Source organism: Labrus bergylta, chromosome 15 (assembly GCF_963930695.1).
Source record: "Labrus bergylta chromosome 15, fLabBer1.1, whole genome shotgun sequence".
Classification (NCBI taxonomy): Eukaryota; Metazoa; Chordata; class Actinopteri; order Labriformes; family Labridae; genus Labrus; species Labrus bergylta.
In genome coordinates, this window is record NC_089209.1 from 13,755,111 (window position 1) to 13,775,280 (window position 20,170).

At 40.9% G+C, this 20,170-nt stretch overlaps 1 protein-coding gene and 1 non-coding gene across 6 annotated transcripts; one reads left to right on the top strand and one right to left on the bottom strand.

The window, feature by feature from the left end:
- Positions 1-1,624: 1,624 nt before the first annotated feature.
- On the bottom strand, positions 1,625-1,696 carry trnae-cuc (transfer RNA glutamic acid (anticodon CUC)). The gene has a single exon. It is a non-coding gene; the product is annotated as a tRNA-Glu (tRNA).
- A 236-nt stretch (positions 1,697-1,932) lies between these two features.
- On the top strand, positions 1,933-20,054 carry ncoa7b (nuclear receptor coactivator 7b). Of its 5 annotated transcripts, none has more exons than XM_029279977.2 (17): positions 1,933-1,955; positions 2,854-3,011; positions 8,631-8,788; positions 10,575-10,645; positions 12,595-12,702; positions 12,791-12,892; positions 13,785-13,910; positions 14,451-14,635; positions 15,098-15,252; positions 15,412-16,011; positions 16,117-16,288; positions 16,591-16,738; positions 16,842-16,967; positions 17,073-17,225; positions 17,955-18,050; positions 18,144-18,217; positions 18,312-20,054. In XM_029279977.2, the coding sequence occupies exons 2-17, from the start codon at positions 2,974-2,976 to the stop codon at positions 18,445-18,447; spliced, it is 2,448 nt and encodes an 815-aa protein (XP_029135810.1). In that variant the 5' UTR covers positions 1,933-1,955; positions 2,854-2,973; the 3' UTR covers positions 18,448-20,054. The 5 variants fall into 5 exon arrangements, with proteins under 5 accessions (XP_029135810.1, XP_020503069.1, XP_065820135.1 ...); XM_020647413.3 differs by lacking the exon at positions 1,933-1,955 and adding an exon at positions 2,161-2,359; XM_065964063.1 differs by lacking the exon at positions 1,933-1,955 and having other exon boundaries at positions 2,664-2,865; positions 2,956-3,011.
- Positions 20,055-20,170: the final 116 nt, after the last annotated feature.

The window sequence follows — 20,170 nt, forward strand, 5'->3', positions numbered from 1 at the left end:
CATGTTGAAAACATTACTCGGTAAAAAGCCCAAAGTTTACTGTAGCTCATCATATAGTGCTTCAAATTCTGCCAAACTGTGTCTCTGTTCGCCTTTGTGTGATTTCCTGTTTGTTGTTGTGTTCCCAAAGGTAGGATTGTACTATACCAGGAAGAAAAAGTAGGAATATTCAAGGATACATTGTAATACAAGAAGTCAAGATACAAAATTTGAAGTTAAGAAAGGAAAAGAAGAGCAGTGGCATTTGCGGCTCATGTTGTGTTCTATTATTTGTCACATGAAGCTTTCTGTGGTGGTATATAAGGCAGTCGATGATACCCAGATCCAAGGGTTCCTGCCAACAAAAACCCTGCTCCCAACCAAACAGTCCCCCACAATCCTTTGCTCCAAGCAGTGCAGGGAGAGAAGAAGGAGGGGTTGCAAAAGGGGTTGAGGAGAGTCTGAACAGGACGGAGGAGGGACATACCGGCGCCATGGCGATCCCTAAGACAACTTATCTCCTCTCTCACAACGATAGCGCCTGTCAAAATAACTGCCAAGATACATGTCCCCGGCCAGGAACTGGTTAACCGCTGCCTTGTCCAATCAGAGGGTCTGCAGACGGGGTCTCTGTCTCTCCCCACCTAGGAGGGCTCTCTGGGACCCGAGTTCCACAAACACACGTTATCTCCGTCTCAAAGCTCTCTATCTCAAACAGGTTAACTTCAAATAGGGTCTAAGCTTTATTGGAAGGTGTGATTATAAACGGCGTTACATTAACATGTAATAACATTCGATTTCATTTTAGAACTCTTAAGTCATTTCTTAGCTTGAATTGTTGCATGCAAACTGAATATATTAAACAAAATAAACGTTTCAGAGATAAAAAAAAATGTCATCTCCCCTTACTTCAGTCATCTCAGTTTAAGCTGCTGAAGTTAACATTATTTCTTGATTCATCCAACAGAGGCTGTTTACGATGTAAATCTATCAATTCAAAAATAGCTCATGATAGTTGCAGGGTTTTATATGATTATATTTTAAAATGCAACATCTTTTAAATATGGTGTTTGCTACCTATTTCATGCAACATGACCTCCTGCAGACTCTGCAGACCCATGTTTCTAGTGACATTTGTTGTGAACGGTCGCCACCTAGCGGGTACAGTTTAAAAATCAGGTTTTCAGGAGATGGCAGTAAAACAATTTAAAAATAGTCTTATTAAGTGCCGACAGGTGCATGTAAAAGTTAAGGCCGAAATATTTGTTATTGGTCGACCTAATATTAAGAGTCTATAGTTAGTAGGCTACTGATTTTTACGCATTTCGTATAAACTTTTAGTAGGCTATAGTTTGCATAAAAGCCTATGATAAAACAAGAAATATGAACAGAAAATCGAGTAATTAAGCTTATGTTGATATTTCCAGTAGGCTACAACAAGTTAGTAGATTTGAAAAAAAAGGTATGTCTATTCCATAATCTGAAATTAAAATAATTAATACAACTAAAATCGAGTTTGAAGACTTCAGTGGCCTACCTGAACACTGTGAGTTGTTTTTGCTGCGACTGGAAGTGTTCCTCTCCTGAGCAGCATGCTGTCACAATGTGGACTATCAATCTTAAAGGCGGTGTACCAAAAAGGGAGTTCCCTGACCGGGAATCGAACCCGGGCCGCGGCGGTGAGAGCGCCGAATCCTAACCACTAGACCACCAGGGAAGGTTATGTGTCATAGTTTTATCAACATATTTGTACATAGAGGTTCATTATTTGATAGTTCAGTGGTTTATAATTATAAACCATGCTGTAAAATATATGACTGAACTGAGTTTCACAGCCAGGTTAAGCTATCATTGCTATCAGGATATAAGCGCGCTACTAAATCTCATTTGTGTTTTTAACATGTGCACAGGACAGCAGGGGGCGTAGTAGGTGCAGGCTTTCATTTTCAACATAAGCTGAGGAGGATGCACGCAAGGTATGTGGACGATTTCAGCTACCTGCTTTACATTAACTAAGACGTTTTGAATAGGTCGGTGCGCGGCAGTGTTTGACACCAGCTCGAGGTAACCCTACATACACACTTATTGCGCCTCTTAAAGGGAAACAGACTGGTGACTGGACAAAAAACAATAGCCTTAACACATCCTCCAGGTTGCTATTGTCCTGTAAACAAAGTGGCTAACTAGCGCCGATAGCATACCTGTGAAGCCAAGTGAAAGACTTGGACCTTGTTCACTGTGCTTGTGTTTGTTTAACCTGGCATACACACTCAGTGATTTTAAATCAGTGCATGTGTGTTTTTTTTGTTTTGTTGTATTTGTTAGTGCTGCACCAACAGAAGAGACATTGAGCAAGCTGCAGACTGAAGAAAGTAGCAAGGTGGGGTGACGCTGTGTTTTAAGTAATTTAGCCTTTCCTTTAAAGATTAGCGTTTGTCCTTTCATTTCCTCTCAGGCAACCCGTGCATACGTCGACACAGTCTTGTTTTTGTTTCGTGACATGAGGCGTGTGTAATCGAGAGCTACGTTTCTCCATGTAATCTCGTAATGTTACAGCTAGCTGTTCCTTGTAGCCACAGTAGGATGGGCTAATAATAGACCGACTGTTGCATGTCGAATTATATAATATAAAACATATTTACTGTGTCTTTACTGGTAGCAGATGTGTGTATCTAAGGCGGAGTGGAGCATTTTCCACCCTGTTCGGTCGGCCATTGTCAGCTGAGTGGCCTGACGTGCTTATTATAGGATGCTTTCATCGCTATCCACTTAAGGCTCTTCTCCATCACTTTATTGGGATTTTACATTCAAGTGAGTGTTGCTGAGCGAGGAGGCAGCCTGCTCACCTAACTCGCTTATGTCTTCCTCCCGCAGGACAAGAGACACGTGAGTGGTGGTCTTCTCCTCAAATTTGGGTGTTGGGTGTGTAAAAAAAAAAGGGTGGATGTTTATATGGACACGCTTGACTGCATGCAGATCTAGGCGCCTATCCTGATGGAGAAGAGAGACAGGAAGCCGGGATATTTTGCAAGGTAAGAGACTCTGTGTATGTTTTTCTTTTGACATTTGCATCATTTGCATTTCATTTGGGTAATTCTCATGCAGTATATCTGATGTTAAGCTCCAACATTATGCTTGTTTTATCAACATTGTTGTGGATGAGTTTGTCACCCTCTATATTTGTAAGGAAAAATGTTGATTAAAAACCTCTGAGAAATGACCACAGGATGAATTCTTATACACACATATCAGGATGTCATCGAACTGCTCACGTTTGACAGCAATATTTCACTTTCAATATGCAGAAACAGAAAGACAACTTGTAAGCAAAATTGATCTGCAGAATCAACATCAGAAAAGATGTTTAGCAAGGATAGGATAGTACTTTATTGATCCCCAGAGGGGACATTCGGGCGTTACAGCAGCACAGACAAGAAAGCTCAAAAGTACACATTTAACAGAATAGATGAGATAAATAAAAATAAAAACAGGGGGTATATATAAGTACAAAATGAATGATGAAGTTAACTATGCAGGGAATTGAGAATTGAGACAGTATTTGCAGAGAATGACAAGATAAAGTGACTAAAGTGACTTGGTATGCAACTTCTAGTTCCTAGACGATCCAAGTCTATATTGCACAGAGTTTCTGCATTTTAATATTGTTGTTGTGAGTCAGCACATGACCCAGTTCTTTCTGTGTTCATGTTACAAAGCTTTTACAGTGTCAGGTTTCCCCCTCAATTGATTATTCAGGATGTGAGATGGTCAGTGCCAAAATGCTGTCTAGCTAATAACCAGATGTCCTTTTACCCTGAAGCTCGACAACAGATGACTATTGAATGTGGGAGTTTACGAACACAAGTCTGTGTTCAGGTATATTTCTGTTGGAAGGAGGTTGTTAAGCAACTGTGATATTTATGACACCTATTTAATTCAGCAAAGGTATATCACATGCTGGAGTGCGCCACGTCATTTATAATTAAGCACTACTCAGAGCTTCATTGTATTGCCACTGTGGCTTTTCCATAGTGCTCGACTCTAATTTGTAGCTTGATATTCTGCTGCCAAGGTGCATTAGGTTATTATTTATAATGATTATGTATTCCTGCTTGGATCAGCACCATTCAGTCACCTGTGGCTGAGCTGCACCCAGCTTATACGGCTTCTCATAATCCCACTCCTGCGTCAGAGAGTTCTAGCAAGAATTGACCGACTGGAATCGCGTCGAGTGTCAAATTGGATTTGGCAGCATTGTGAAACATTAAAAGAGAAAATGTGAGGAAAGAAGTTTGTCACAGCCACGGTGCATCGACTGAGGACGGAGATCAGCTTTCGCTCTGACGTCTGCTGCACCGATGATGACACATATAATACAAATATTTAATCAGCGGGATTAAACCGGTGTAGTAACATGCAATGGAAAATGTCTGAAAAGCTCACAGTTCAGAGTGTATTTTCTGTTTATTGTTCCCTCCCCTTCCCAATAAACATTAACATTAAAGTATTGCTTTAAAGACATGAAAATGAAACATGTGCTTCGTTTAAGGCTGTAAAATAAGCAAACAATGCCTTATGTGAAACTGAATGCCTGTAGATTACTACAATCTGAAAAGCTGGAGTTGTTGAGTGTGCATTTGTGCTAAATGTTGTGTGGTACTTCAGTGCAGCCTAATGGGCTTTATTGTTTCTTATTATGTCTCAGGTTACTTGTCCAGGCTTTCCTGACAGCCCGATACGAACCTGCAATTTGTCTTGTTTCAGTAATCAGATTGGCTTATGTTGGAAATGTCTCATTATTGGGAGAAATGATTACCTTGGCAGTACATTGAATTTTAATGGGTTTCAGGCCTCCGAGTCTCAGCCGAGGTAGAGGTGGGAGAAAATGAGCAGCAAAAAAAAAAAAAAAGCAGAGAAAAGTTGCTGGATAAAGACTCATTCCGACTTCCATTACTGCAAAGACCAATAACAATTTGGCGTCTGTATGGAAAGAGAGTGAAAACTCAGGAAGCAAAACAGCCTTATCTCTCAACACAGCCACTGCTATAACATGTACCAGCTGTACCACATACTGCCTCGCTTCCTGACAAATAAAGCGAAGGCCAATGTGAGGCACATTTGTGCAGTACTGTGACAATGACAAGTATAAGCCCATTATGTTCTTATTCATGTTTTGTCCTTTTTCACCAGTGAACCCGCTAAATGTAATAACAACAAAACGCTCAACAAAAAGAATAAATATATCTCCGCTCTGGTGTCAAGTCTAAAGTCAAAACACAAAATTAGTGCAAGTATTGAGTTCCTTAATATAACAGCTTACAATATGTTTTGTAGAAATTGAAAAAAAAAACATTTAATTCAGGTGTGTACTTTGAAGTGAAATGTATATTCAAGGTTCAACCAATGGTCAGCCAGTTTCTTGGGGGGGGGGGGGATTGCATTTTGAAAAAAGAAGCAACTTTACCAAACAAGTCTGCTCGAAGAAGATAACTGAAATTTCAAAATGCACGAAATGAACAGTTAATACTTTCGATAAGACTTGAAATAGAAAGAACACCCTTATCCTCCGGGGCAGGCCTCGCAAAGTGTTTGAGGACACCAAGAAGCTCGTGGCAACTCTGAAGTTAAGAAAGCCAGATCATATTGGGAATTGATGACGTCACCTTTGAAAAATCTGTTTCCCGGAGATCAATTAGTCTTGCCAAAAAAAAAAAAAAAAAAAGATCCATAAAGAGTGAAGGATTAGTGCTGCTGTCATCAGCGGCTTGTCTGTTGGCTCAATGTTCTTTCACTGTCAAAAGGTTGTTAATATTTGTGCAGTGCAGTATTTGGACAGAAAGAGAGCTGATTTTATGGAAATCCTTTCCCTGATTGAGTCATGATCAATTTTCCATGTGGAAAAAGTAGGCCAACATAGTTTTTTTTTTAGTTTAAATGCTTGTCTTTTATTATCCCTCTAGGATGTGAACACAGTGAGAGGAAAAGGGGAAATCTTGGGACACAGATGTGCAAAATCTGAAGTGTTTAGCTGTTTTGAAGCGTTGGGCAAGTCGAGCTGACTTTATTGTGAAAGCCAACTGAAGCAAAAGTCTGTCTGGCTCATTTCAAATTAATGATGTGAGACAATATTTGTAAGGCACTTGTTTGTATTTAGGTTTTCCTGCTCAGCCTGTCTGCATAGACTTAACATTATTTAAAGAGGCTATATGTAAATTTCAGAAATACTGCGTTTGTAGTGATACCGCATGGCCGTTAGGTGAACCGCACCAGTAACCTGTTGCTCGCTCTCCCTCGCGTGTTCGTCATACGTGCTCGTACGTACACAAACGAGCATCATAATCAGCCTCGAAACACTGGATATTTACCGGCATAATGTTTACAGAGGAGGTAAGTGGTCATACACATGTGAAAGTCTGTGAAGGAGTCTGTGTGTCTGTATTCATTCTCCATCCTACAAACGACAGTCTCTGCAGACACTGGCTGAGAGCAGGAGTGTGTGATGAGTTTGTCCGCCTTTGAGAGCTCTTAGGGCGGATAGAAGTGTGTGGAAGGCGGCCTCTGGCTGTGCAGGTGAAGACTGGGAGTGTGTGATGAGTTTGTACTGTTGATCTCTGTAAGCGGAGTGAGGAGGACGTTGAGAACGTGCATAAAATGTCACTTCCTGGAGCTTTCGCGGGAAAATACGACCCGGGGAAAAATATTATACAGGCAACACAGATAGACAGTGAACATCTACTTTTTTACATCAGTTAACCGTTCGCTTATTAATGGCCGATTAAAAAAACGTTTTATACATGTAAAAAGTTACATATAGCCCCTTTTAAACTCTAGATATTTACACTGTGATGCATTTGTTGGGTCACTTGGTTGAGAAGCAGCACCTGGCATTAAAGCCCTTTTTGTTGAGAAAGATGTGTTTCCATCCATATTTGAAATAAACATTTTGAAGGAGTTAAAGCTAGCACTTTTGCCATCTTTCTTTGAGGAACTGAGCCACCCTTCGGAAATATTTTAACATCCCCCAGGACCCCGTGTTGTAGCCAAGTTTCCAGCAGTGAGGACACACGTGTTTGACATAATTGTTGTGAGATAGTTAGCTATCAGACAAACACACCAGCACCCACAAAGGGGAATGAATAAGCTTGGATCAGGATTCTGATTCTGATGGACCATGCCATTTTTCAAAACAGTTCTCAGCTGGTCAGAATCAAAGGTATCTCTTCAGATACACTTTTAGAGATTTACCATCATGTTTGCTGTTGAGTCAAAACATCTCGACTATATAAATATTAAATTCATTATTGTTGATTATGCAGTTGATACAACACTGAACTACGATGTTTTTATACTTGCATATAATCTGTTTTGTGTTGTAATGATGGCATCTTTGAAATACTTTTGCACTGCCTTTCAGTCTAATATCAGTCCACCGCTCATATTGTTCTCCAAAGTAGTGTCTGTTGTTGTTTGCTTTGTGCTGCAGTTCAGCCAGTGTTGCAAGTAAAAACACATGCGAGAGTGCAGAATGTCTTTATCCGCTGTCTTTGTCATGACGCCGTGAATGAATGGATTCACTGCTTACAGAATCCAAGGTTAGAGGAGGGGAGAAGAAGGGTTACGGTAGTGAAGGCTATGAAGTGATGTAGATACTTTGTGAAAGGAGAGCTTGAAAGAAAAAAGGTGCTGGTGAGAACATGCGTGCACATTCCTTAACTCACTGCCAGATGTGAGCTGCATCAGTTGAAGTGGGCAGGGCCTGAACTCTGTCCGTCTGCAGCTCTATCGACCCACTCTTACCTTTCCTTTTAGGCTCTTGAACACTTAAAATGCTTCTCTTTTCACTTTTCCTCATTCTTACTCAGACCCAGGCGGTGCAGGCCAACACTCAGCTCTTGATAAATCAATTTGCTCTTATCTTTCCTTAACATACTGAGATCCACACTTTAGATTTCAGAGGGGCTCACACAGCAAGCATTATCCTTAAGTGCACCACTAACCCGTGGTTCGGCTGCACTGCAGTGTCTCCCCTTAATGAACCCCAACTGGCGCTGAAGATGCCGTTACATCACTCCCTCTACTGTTAATAATTGAACAGGGGGGGGGGCGGGGGGGATGTTGGAGTGGAGAGCTCAGCTGATGCAGCAAAGTAAATAGGGGGAAAAAAAGTTTAGACTTTGTGTCATAACTTTAGCAGCACCTGGACTGAAGACCTGAGTTCACAACTAGCTGACTCTTGTTTAGTTTGAGTATTGAATCAGTTAAATGGATTTTAATTGATTTAAGTGATTTAATATAACAGGTTTATCAAAGGTTTATGAGATTTACATGAGTCTTCGTCTTTGTATTCTGCCTGTGTGTTTGTGTGTTCAGATTCCCCTAAGGACAATAAAATACGAAGATGTGTCATTTTCTGTTAATCATGCAAATTCTTCATTACGTACTATTTAGGACAACTTCAACTTTAAAAAAAAAAAAAAAAAAAATCAATTTTTGCCTTCGAATAGTTCTCGCTCTTTTCCTGTGCACATGTTCATGCTCATTGAACCCTGATCCCGACATCAGTGCGTTGTCTCTTCGTTGTCAGATTAACTTTATTACCTTTTTTTTAATGAGTAGAAGGGAATAATACGTCTCATCTGTTTTACCATCAGGCTGAAAAGGCGGAGACAGCTCAAGCAGAACCAATCGGAGAAGAATGTGAACGAGCCAAACCCGACGATCATTTCCTGTCCAGACATCCCGGATGACAGCGACCCCAACAGGAAGACGGACCTTCAGAGGATAACAGAGAGGCCTCCTGCTTGTTCAGGCAAGACCTGCATTAAAACCTCAAAGAAGATTTTTTTTTTCTTTAAGATGTGAAAATGATACGATTTAAAATACACTCATAGAAGCTTCTTTTTGGCATCAGACCGCTCATAAAAAACCTAAAGTTTCTACAGACCTCAGGTCCACAGATCGTCACCATGGTGACTACTCCTTCACCAGATTTAGTTTTGACTTCAGGTGAATTCAGCAGACACATCACCTGCTGATCTGAAGGATCTGATTGGGCTGTAGTCAGTGAGCGGGTCAGAAAGATAACAAGGTGCCGTACCATTTAATGCTTTTGTAAACCAGAAGTGGATTTTTGAATTTCTAAAATAAGTAACCATCTTGCTGCTACGCACAATACACAGAGGGGTCTGAAATATTCTGCTCAGTCATCTACTACAGAGGTATTCAGGCTTGTGTTGTTGTTGTTTTTTTTTTTTGTCCTTTGATTCACATATTTAGACAATCAAGATGTGATTTAAGTTGTCTTTCCAGTCAATGTTACAATTCCTCTTCTCTTATATCTCTGTTGAAACTGAAGGGAAAATGAAAACGGGTCCTTGTTTGTTGGGAACAATCTCAGCAGTTTAAACAGGAAGTTGCATAATCTTCATCCTGTCCTGTATTACAGTTAATGCTGACATTAAAGTTGCTTTACTGTCAAAGATTGAACTCTTGAACATAGTCTTACACAATGATAGAACGTATATCCGTCCACCCATCATCTATACCCGCTCATCCCCTTAGGGGTCGCAGGGGGCTAGAGCATATCCCAGCTGTAGTTGGGTGAGGGGGGGGGGCAGTCAGTCACATCTACTGGCAATTTAGAGTCACTAATTAACAGAATAAGCATGTTTCTAGAGAATGTGTGAAGAAGCCAGAGCACCCAGAGGGGACTCACTCATGCACAGGGAGAACATGCAAGTAATTGTAGTGTATCTTTACATGTTTCAAATTTGCCTGCGAAAAAACACAATTGAACCATAGATTATTATCAACTCTCAGAGTGATGTGTTTGATCTGCTATTTTCTATCTCTGGTTTGTAGGTTTGTTTGTAGTTCATGTTGGTAGTAGTGATAACAGACCCTCATTATGCATACAGCTGGTCAGCAAGCTGTGTAAATTCTACTATGTTGCTATCTGCAGCACTTGATATAACTGATGCTCTGCAGTGTAATAGACAAATATAACCCCTTGCTCTTTCAACTTAAATTCCTTAAAATCTCCCGCTAAGTTCATAGCATGTCAGCTGTGGCAGCGCAGTATAAATTCAGTTAGTCATCATCAGTATTGTAAAGGGGCAGTGGTCTTGTCTTTGATGCAGCTGCACTCTGCCTTTCTTATGCTTAGTCATTCTGTCTGTTTCTATGGAGGGGTGTAATTACACAGCCGGGGGAGTGGTAGGCGAATGGCTCCTGTGTTCTTGGCCAGAAGAAAGTGCTGACTGTGGATCTTGAGCACGACAAGGGTCATATTGTTTGTGTTTTAAGATAACTGCTTCAGCATGTGTGGGACAGTGTTTAAGGCTGAGTAATGACATCGGACAAACAAGCTGGTACTGGTACTGGTACTGCAGTACACAGGATATGCAGAGGGCCGTCTTTTATTGCATCTGCTTTTGTTCATTTGGATTGTTTATTGCAGCAGCGTAAAAGTACTGGATTATTCATTTAGAAATACAAAGTTTGTGATGAGCAGCATCAAAGTACATTTTCTTCTCGTGAGCATATTTGTGTTTTCTTCTGTTCTCAGTCTGCAACTTTTTTTCTCTTTCTTATAGATAATGGCTCTAAGAGTAATAAGCAGCCAACGAGGGAGAAGAGGAGGCCGCCGGGGACAGTGGAGTACACCGTGAGTAAAACCACAGCAATAATACTTTGAAATGACTCTATTGACTTACTAAGTAGGGATTGTAGTTTGCACTAGGGTTGGGACAAAATATTGATATGGCAATATATGGTCAACCTGGCTCTTGTGATACAATTATCCTATCGACAAGGTTTTTTTCCTGAATCAAAATGAAGCCGAGGTGTGGGGCGCTGGTGGCGCAGTGGTTAGTGCTCGCGTCCCATGTGTGGAGGCTGCGGTCCTCCAAGCGGTCAGCCCATGTTCAAATCCGGCCTGTGGCTCCTTTCCTGAACGTCATTCCCCTCTCTATCTCTCCCTGATTTCCCCGACCCTACTCACTGTCCTATCTCTACAATAAAGTCACGAAAAGCCCAAAAAAATAAATACAAAAAAATGAAGCCGAGGTGGTACCCGGGTACACGTGCATATTGGCTTATCTAAACACTCTTACAAGAAATGTTAGGAATTGAAAGAAGAACAATTCTCATTTTAAAACCTGTGTGACTACTCAAATAAAAGTGTCCTGTCCAAAAATTTTTAAAAAAGAGAGCTGTCCAATGAAAAGAGGCCTGGGGGTCCTCCTCCAGATATGTTGATCATTACATGTTGGACAGCGAGGAAGAAGTAAAGAGATGAAGCAGATCAAGAGGTTAAACTGACACCACAGTTCAGTAAATAAATACATTAATCCTTCCCTTTATCTGTTTAATGGCATTTTATATTCTTCAGTTAGACAAGTATCATGATGTGTTATAGTATGATCGTCTTGCAGTATATAAACTATAGCTGTTACGGGTGCAAACGAGTTCTCGTTCATTAAATAATAATCGGTTACAAAAAAAATGTAATCGATAATCGTTTTGTCGTCCACATTTTTGTAAATGTTTCTTGTTGCATTGTGGGTTCTAGGATAGGCCTAATTCAAAACAGAAGAAAAGGAGCACGAGCGCAAAAAGAAAATAGATGACAAACAAAGCGCTGATGAAGGCTCCGTACGCTGCTACCCTAACAAAAACATCCCTTTATTGAACCCCCCTATGAATTCACAATGAACAAAAAGTCCCAAACAAATGAAATATGCAATATGATCTACGGAAGTTCAGTTCAAATTGTCTTTTTAGTCCACAGAAAAAGAAGGACTTTCACTTTGCGATTACCGCTTTACTCCGCTAAACCAATGACGTTTGATCATTCAGGACAGAGCAGCATAACTAGATGTTTTCCTATATTTTGGAATTTTAGATGATTATTCTTTTAATAACTACAAAACGGAACAACCTTATAGGGAGAAATAGCTCATAGCGGACAGATGAGCGAGATTGAGCGAGTGTGTCATTACGTACAGAGGAGAAAGATGAAACAGACAGACACTTAAATCGTTCACCTGTTCTATTGTAACTTCGTTTACCAGAGTAAAGTGTGCTCTACACTGCAGACTGTAGTCTCTGTTAACAGAATGTTGCTGTCAAAACAGCTTCAACGTGCGATGAGTGCGCACTGATGTCTGCACGTCCGCTCGCCACACTCACTGCTCTAATTATAATAATAAAGTGTTAAAACGCTCATAACACGTCTGTTTGAATTTTTATTTGAGGTGTGCTGTCTGTTGAAGTAAGAAATTTCATATTTGAATGTTAATACAAAGCCATCTTACTAACAATTATTAAAATCCCGAAGATTCAAATTAATCAATAGATACAGTCGGCATTGCGTCATAGTTGGGGGCGGGGCCTCCCGTGGGGGAAAAGAATCACAGAAAGAAAAAAAAGAACTACAAAACGATTCGATTAGAGAAAACTTTGCATTTCTGCACCCCTAATAGCTGTATCTTATCATATCATGAATCAGCCTGCGACTCCCTCTCTTTGTTTGAAACCTGTTGTAGTTTGACTGTCTCTTTCTTAAACGTCTTTAAAGACCCTTTTGACGGAGGAGTTCACGTCTTGTTACAGGTGGGACCCGATGATTCCCTCAACAGTATCGCACTCAAGTTCAACATCACCCCAAATAAACTGGTGCAGCTCAACAAGCTCTTTACCCGCAGTGTTTACACTGGTCAGGTGAGAACCCCGCCACTAATGCAAACATCTGCTTCTGATACATCTCCCACTGACTCACCACTGACTTTTTAAATCTACGTCCTTACAGAAGCTGTTTGTCCCCGACACAAACCAGTCAGAAGCTGACCTGAAGTCTGCGAGTTCAGCCGATCCCTCCCTTACAAATGTTCCTTCAGAGAAAGCATCACATGTAAGTATGAAAGGATCCATTATGACACTTTGACTAAATGGCTTTATAGAGGAGTTTACAGAAGTCTTTTAGGGACACATTTCTAGAAAAGGACTCAAACTGAACTGACATTCATAAAGTTTACAAATATAACAAAAAACTCCTCTAGAACCAATGAATAGTCCTTTGTTTACTAAAGTTTTAAACTTTCATTTAGAAAATTTAACATTTTCTTTCCATTGACTAATGCATCTGTAAGACAACTATCTAAGTCAATATGTGACTCTGATGCTTTAAATGCTCTATATTTTTATTTCTCTTAAACTCTGCTACTCTAACTTGATCGAAAAACATTTAAAGGAGCAATGGGTTACTCTGACACCTAGCGTTTAAAATGGGTACTGCAGTCTAAATTCAACCTCAGTCCTTAAAACCGCCTACTTCTCTAGTCAAAACAAAAACAAACCATCACTGGAATCTTAACTTAGGAGGACACACTGGCTGCTGCGCCTTTGTCAGAGAAGCCAGCACTTCAACATAGCATGTTTCCTTAATGTCTGATGATATAGTGAGGTCATTTCATGAATCATATCAGTAAGCATTGTATTAGTTATATATTCACCTGCAGTTAATAAAGCCCTTTAAATTACAAGCAGAATCTGTGTCAATCTGACTCTCTTGTACTTTTCTGTTGAATTTGAATGCAATACCGTTTCATTATTTGACACTGAATATTTAACAAATTAAAGTAAATCAAATCTACCTGCATTTTGAAGTTAATTGAAGAACACGTTCTGCCTCTGTTGACCTAAAATGAAGATTAGAACTGAAGGCTTACGGTGTTCATATTCTTCCAAACAAAGTTTGTTAAAGCAGGCGCCTCATGCAGTTCTCTGTCTTCTCCTGTCCTCAGGGCGACGTTTCAAATGGCACGTCAGCAACCTCCATCAGGCGTGAGCTCTCTCCAAACTCAGAAGACGAGAGCCCGGCAACGGTTAAATTCATTAAGATGAGCTGCAAATATTTCACTGATGGCATGGTATGGACACATTGACAAATATTTGAATACCAGGTATTTATTGTTTCTCAGGGTACTGCCAGAAGAAGTGTGGTATGGTAAAAAGTAGAAGTAAAAAAAAATAATAATAATTGTGCACATAGCTTCTACTTTTTTAATGTGTATGTTTGCGTTCTTTCACGTTCTTTGTATGTGTGAGAAATGGTTCACTCCTTGATAGATGGAACAAACTGTTTTTTTTGGGCTTTATTTGGGCAGGACAGTGGATAGAGTTGGACGTCAAGGAGAGAGAGAGAGAGAGTGGAGAAAGGGGCGTGGCCTAACCTCTAGGACATCTGTGCCCTGATATTGTATTTTATAAGATCTTAGACCCTTCATATTTTAACCATCTCTCAATAAATACATATGCTATTACATAGTAATCAATATCAGTTTATTGATGTATAAATCCTACTTTTATATGATCAAGTAGGTACCACTAATGTATTCTGATTGTTTTTACCTTCGCTTGGTGTCCACTCAGCGCTTTTGTGCCTCGGCGCGTTTGCTTTGTTGTTGCAGGGAGTGGTGGGAGGCGTGCTGATTGTGACCCCCAACAACATCATGTTCGACCCCCACAAGTCCGACCCCCTGGTGATCGAGAACGGGTGCGAGGAGTACGGCCTGATCTGCCCCATGGAGGAGGTCGTCTCCGTGGCGTTGTACGACGACGTGTCCCGCATGAAGCTCAAAGATGCTCTGCCGTCGTAAGAACTCCTGACCGTCTCACTTCATTCTCCAACCGTTCTTCTTTCAGTCCTTGGCTCTCGCTCCTCCTGTCTCATTCCTCCTTCCAGCCTCTATTGCTCTTTTTGTCTTCATGAATAAAACAGTTTTAAAGGTCATTTTGTTTCCAGAACCTCTGCTACATCTTGTTATATTTATTCATGCAGTACCGTTTTGTCTGCTGGAGCTTGTCTTTATCTACGTTTCAGATTGCACTTGTTTCAATTTTTCATTACATTTTTTTCTTGTATTGGTCTTCTGTTAATTATTATGATTTCATTCATTTTCAATCATAACTTATGTTGTCTTTTTAAGTTTTATTTCTATCATTGTGGTCATTTATAATTTCTGTTGGGCTTTTTTTTTTTTGTTTGTTCCCTTTTCATTTTCATCCTCGTTTGCCGTGCGGTATGTGTGGCACCCCCCCCCCCCCACCCCCACAGAGACCTACCCCAGGATTTGTGTCCTGTGTACAGGCCCGGCGAGTGGGAGCAACTGCCGTCAGAGCGAGATCTGAACCCCTTCAGCCGCTACGAAGCTCTCAATAAGAAGCGACCAATCGTCTTGGACGACATCGAATCGACCCTCTCAGATACTGGTAACGCTAATTCAGTGTTGATATTTCGCTAATAAAACCTCTGGGTTTTCATTTTTGTTACTTCTGTGATTGGATGTATTGATGGGCATTTTTTCTCTCATTTGAAAGTAGAAAGAAGTATTTCATTGATGCGCTGATCATGACAATGTCTCTTTCCAGGGAGCACAGAGGGCGAGCAGACAGAGAAGTCTCCGTCAGACGAAGGCTTCACAGACTTGGAGCCCACTGTGAATGGGAGCACTGAAGACTCAGAGGGGATGTCCTCTAAAACCCTCAACATTGTCAGCAGTGACTCACTGGGGCCAATCTGCCCGGGCCGAGGAGACACTCAGGGCAAGTCAATGCTTTGTCAAACTAAAGGGAAGCTGGATGATGAAGAGGACGAGGGCGTGGCTCAGAACAGCTCCGTTGAGGACGGCGAGTCAACACAATCCTCTTTAGAGATCGCAAATCAGGGTGACCCACTTGGTAAACCTACAAGTCGGGAGGTAACTAAAACCAAAGATATGAAACCTAAAGGGACCGAAGAGCTGCTAAACAGTGCACATGATAAAATAATCACAGCACCAGAGGACCAAAGCAGGAGGTTGAGTCTGGGGGAGGAGGCTGCAGAGGTTTGTGGGGACTTCAGCCTGACCAGACCAAACCCAGACAGACAAGCAGGAGGCTCTGAACTCAGCGAGGAGGAGAGACGGAAGAAGAGCTACGAGGCAGAAGTGAAGTCTTGGCTGCTTGAGAGGATGCAGGCTCCAATAGAAGGCAGGGGATCATCAACTACATAGTAAAACCTGTAGGTAGAGTGCCGCAGTTCTTGTGATTGAATGCTTACCAATCTCTCTTTTCTGGATTTGTTTTCCTCGACAGACATGCTCCTCTCATCCGAGGACAGAAGTAAAATCCCACCAATGTTCCTCTGCTTCAAAGTAGGAAAGCCAATGAGGAAGTCCTTCGCCTCTGGGATGACTTCCAGTCCCGCCCTCTCGTTTGGGGGGCGGGGTAAACAACCAGAGTACTGGTTTGCTGTGCCGCAGGAGAGGTGAGGGGGATGGTTAGATATAACAGAACAGGGGAGGACACTAGTTTTTGAGATTTGAGGTTTTTAGCAAAGAGAAAATAAATGTTATATACACAGACACATGCAGATGCTCTTGTAATAAAAGAATACCGCTATAAACATGATAATGGTCTTCTGATCAGGGTTCTCTTTGGGCATCAGTCGAAGCCGTAGAGCAGCACTCAACTCTTAAGTGTACTTAACAAATCAAAGGATTTCATGTATAATAACACAATGTCTTTGGGCCTCTAACTTTTATTTGTTTGTGTGTGTTTGTATTGCAGGGTGGACCATCTGTATGCGTTTTTTGTCCAGTCTTCTCCAGATGTGTACGGGAAGGAGGCTCGAGAGCAGGGCTTCGTTGTCGTGGAGAAAGACGAGCTGGACATGATCGACAACTTCTTCAGTGACCCCGCATCCTGCAGCTGGGAGGTGAGCGCCGTGTTTCATATTAACTCCCGTGTGTTTTTACGCAGGCAGTTAAGTCTACTTGTCCAGGATTTCTCTCATCAACTTGGCTTGTTTCGCTCTTTAGATCATCACTATTGATGAGGCAAAGCGCAGGCAGAGTTTCGGCAGCTGTGACGGGGACTTGTCTGTGGATGCTCTGCCCATACTCTGTGACAGCAGTGATCTGCTGCAGGACACACACATTGAGAAGGTGAATTTTCACTAGAATCAGTGACTTGCAGGTAGATGCTAACTGAACAGAAATCTATGAAACTCGTGATCTGGACTAATAATCTAACTGTCCTCACCCCCCCAGCTTGCCTGTCGCCTGCCAGCTCGTGTGCAGGGTTACCACTGGAGACTGGCCTACAGCACAGTGAGACACGGGACCAGCCTGAAGACTCTGTACAGGAGCCTGGCAGACGTCGACAATCCTGTGCTGCTGGTCATCAAAGACATGGACAACCAGGTAGATACTTTATGGAAGACCTGAAGTTAAAAATGGGATTAACACACTTTACACTTTTAATGACCAGTGAAACAAAAGCAAGGATGATCTGCATTTTATTCAGCTACGTTAGAATCGGTTAGACCGGTTAGATCAGAGCAGATAAAATCTTGACAGACCGTAGCGACAGACCATCACGCTCTTCTCATTCACAAGTTTGTTTAGTTTGTTTTTGTTTGCATTTTAAACATGTAAATTCCATTTTGTTCTTAAGGCAGTATTACAGAATATATAATTTTATGCAGATAAGTGTCAATTTGAGTAAATCTGTAGTTTCTACCACAGCTGATAGAAAAACTACATTTTAGGGCCTGAGGTGTCTTTGGGAAGCACTGTACTAGTAGTTTGAGATAGTGACATTGGAAAATGTATTTTGTAAATTAAATCAGAAGAATCTAAGCAGGAATCAGAACCAAACAGTACAGGCATGTAATGAAAGACTTAACCATCACACATTACATTCATAGTTAAACAAATGTAATTGTGTTTCCTTTTTAGGAATCAGGAAACTGCCCTTTGTACCAACTCAAGGCCTTAATCCTCCTTTTATTACCGCCTTGTTCTGCCACATTGTTCTTTTTACGTTTGGTTCACACAGAGGTTTTAGCTGCTGACTAAAACTGTTTAATGATTGTTGTTGATTTGTTTCCAGTAAATGGTGGTACAATTTGAATCTGACTTTTATCACAGTTATTTGGAGCGTTCTCCACTCATCCGTTCAGAGTGAGCGAACACTGCTACGGCACAGGAGAGACGTTCCTCTACAGCTTCTGTCCTGAGATCAAGGTTTGTTTTTCTAAGTGGTTCAAAGAGCTCATGATGATTTTTTTTTTTTTTTTTTAGCTTCATTACTGACCAATCCTGCTGTCTTTTATTCAGGTGTACCGCTGGACGGGGGAGAATTCTTACTTTGTGAAGGGATATACTGATTCTCTGCAGATGGGAGGAGGAGGGTGAGTAGATTTAACAGCTGCACTGCAAACACCAAAATCTTTTTATTCATTCTCATGAAACCCCCCCTGATTTCTAACTTTGTCCCTTCTTTAGTGGCCAGATTGGTCTGTGGCTAGATGCTGAGCTGTACAGAGGTACCACCACAAAATGCGCCACCTTCAACAACCAGCCGCTCTCCACCCAGCAGGACTTCAACATCCACAGTCTGGAGGTTTGGACCTTTGAGTAGCTCCATCTGCTCCAGCTACTTCTACATTCACCCTCCACTCCAAACGCCCCGACACCCCCAACACAGAGCCTGTTCTGCACCACGTGGAGGCAAACCTAGCCACTCCACAATGACACTAAAAGACAGTTGACTGAAAACAGAATTGAAAGCATTCTGTGGCCTGTTTTTGATGTGGGTTTACTGCAGGTAGGTTTGTCAGTTCCCCCCTGCGTGGGAAAATGTTGTTGCTCTCAGTTCATTAGCTGCCTTAGATATCCGACAACGCCTCCAGCTTTCCCAGCATGCAGACTGCCTTAGCACCAAAAGCTTATGAGATGAGAGTGAGGGAGAAAGCCCCTGATGTTGCCCCCAAAAGAGCTGATATTAAGTGTCTGTGAAAGAAGGTGTCCCATGTTGCTGTAGGTGTTTTGGTGCGGTAATAATGGTGGGTGTGAAATGTGGGTTTGGGAATGTACAGGATTATGTATTGAAGGAGTTTGGATAATAATTTTTATTACAATGATTTTTTTTTTTTTTACCTTGAAGGAAATCGAATCTAGGGATATTTTTTTAAATCTATCACAATGGAATATAAGTTTCACTGGAGGAACTGTTTCTAATTGTTTACAAAGGGAGTGTTTAACTTCCTCTGAAGGCTGTCTGGTTCTCACATTTTGAGTTTTGGAGAACCTGAATGAGAATATCCTATTTAATTTCCTCATCGTGTAACATTTACAATCCCTGTGTACAATCCAAAAGAAGTTTTAATGCCAGGAAACATTTTTGAATGACCAAATAAGATCTATTTTAAATTTCTATTTGCTGTGAGTTTGTCATATTTTAAATAATATTCTAGAACTTTTATTTTTACATTGTTTTTGCAAAGAACTCTCAGTTTCATTTGTTTTTGTTTTTTTTTAATAGTTGTACTTTGACTGAAATGTTGTGTTAATAATAATAATGATAATTTTGATTAAATGTTTCTGTTCTGATTTGACCCAACAAGCACTAGAAATAACTGTTCAGCAAATTGATGCCTTTAAATTTAATTTGTGTTTGTAGTTCAGAATCAAAGCCAGTTAAAGTGAGACATGAAGTCGCTTTGCACTACAGGATTAACCGACCCTCAACGCTGTGCAGTGATCTGAGTAATCAAACATTTCTTAAATGTAAAAATGTTCCCGAATGTCGTTTCATCACCACTACAGGAGGCAAAAGGTCGGCCTCTGTTTCACATACAAATGGGAGGAAAAGGGATGATCTGTTTTTGCACTCTGGCGTACCACTAACTCTAAATTCAGATCTACTAACATCGAGAAGAAGTGTTCATGTATGCCATGTGAATCAGACACAGGCTTGTAGTGCATGAATGTGCAATACTTCAAATGTATCACACCACTGTCATGAACCCTGACATATTAATCTATTCACTACCGCTTCTTGTTAAAATGAGCTGTGTTGTCTGTAGCTGTTCAGTGTTGTAACTGTGAATGCTTCCTGAGTATTATTTCATGTGAAATCCAAACTGCTGGTCTGTGATATCACTAAGGATCTATTTATTGTGTTGTTATTGCAACCACATTTAAACTTAAATAAATGTTGAATATATGCATACACATTAAAAGAAATCTGGTTTGTGTGTCCTCCTTTGACTGTTCTGCCATTAAGTGGGACTTATTGTCAACATAGTGAATTTAATTGCCACTGAGGACAAATAAAGTTTTTTTGTTATTATTTTGTATTT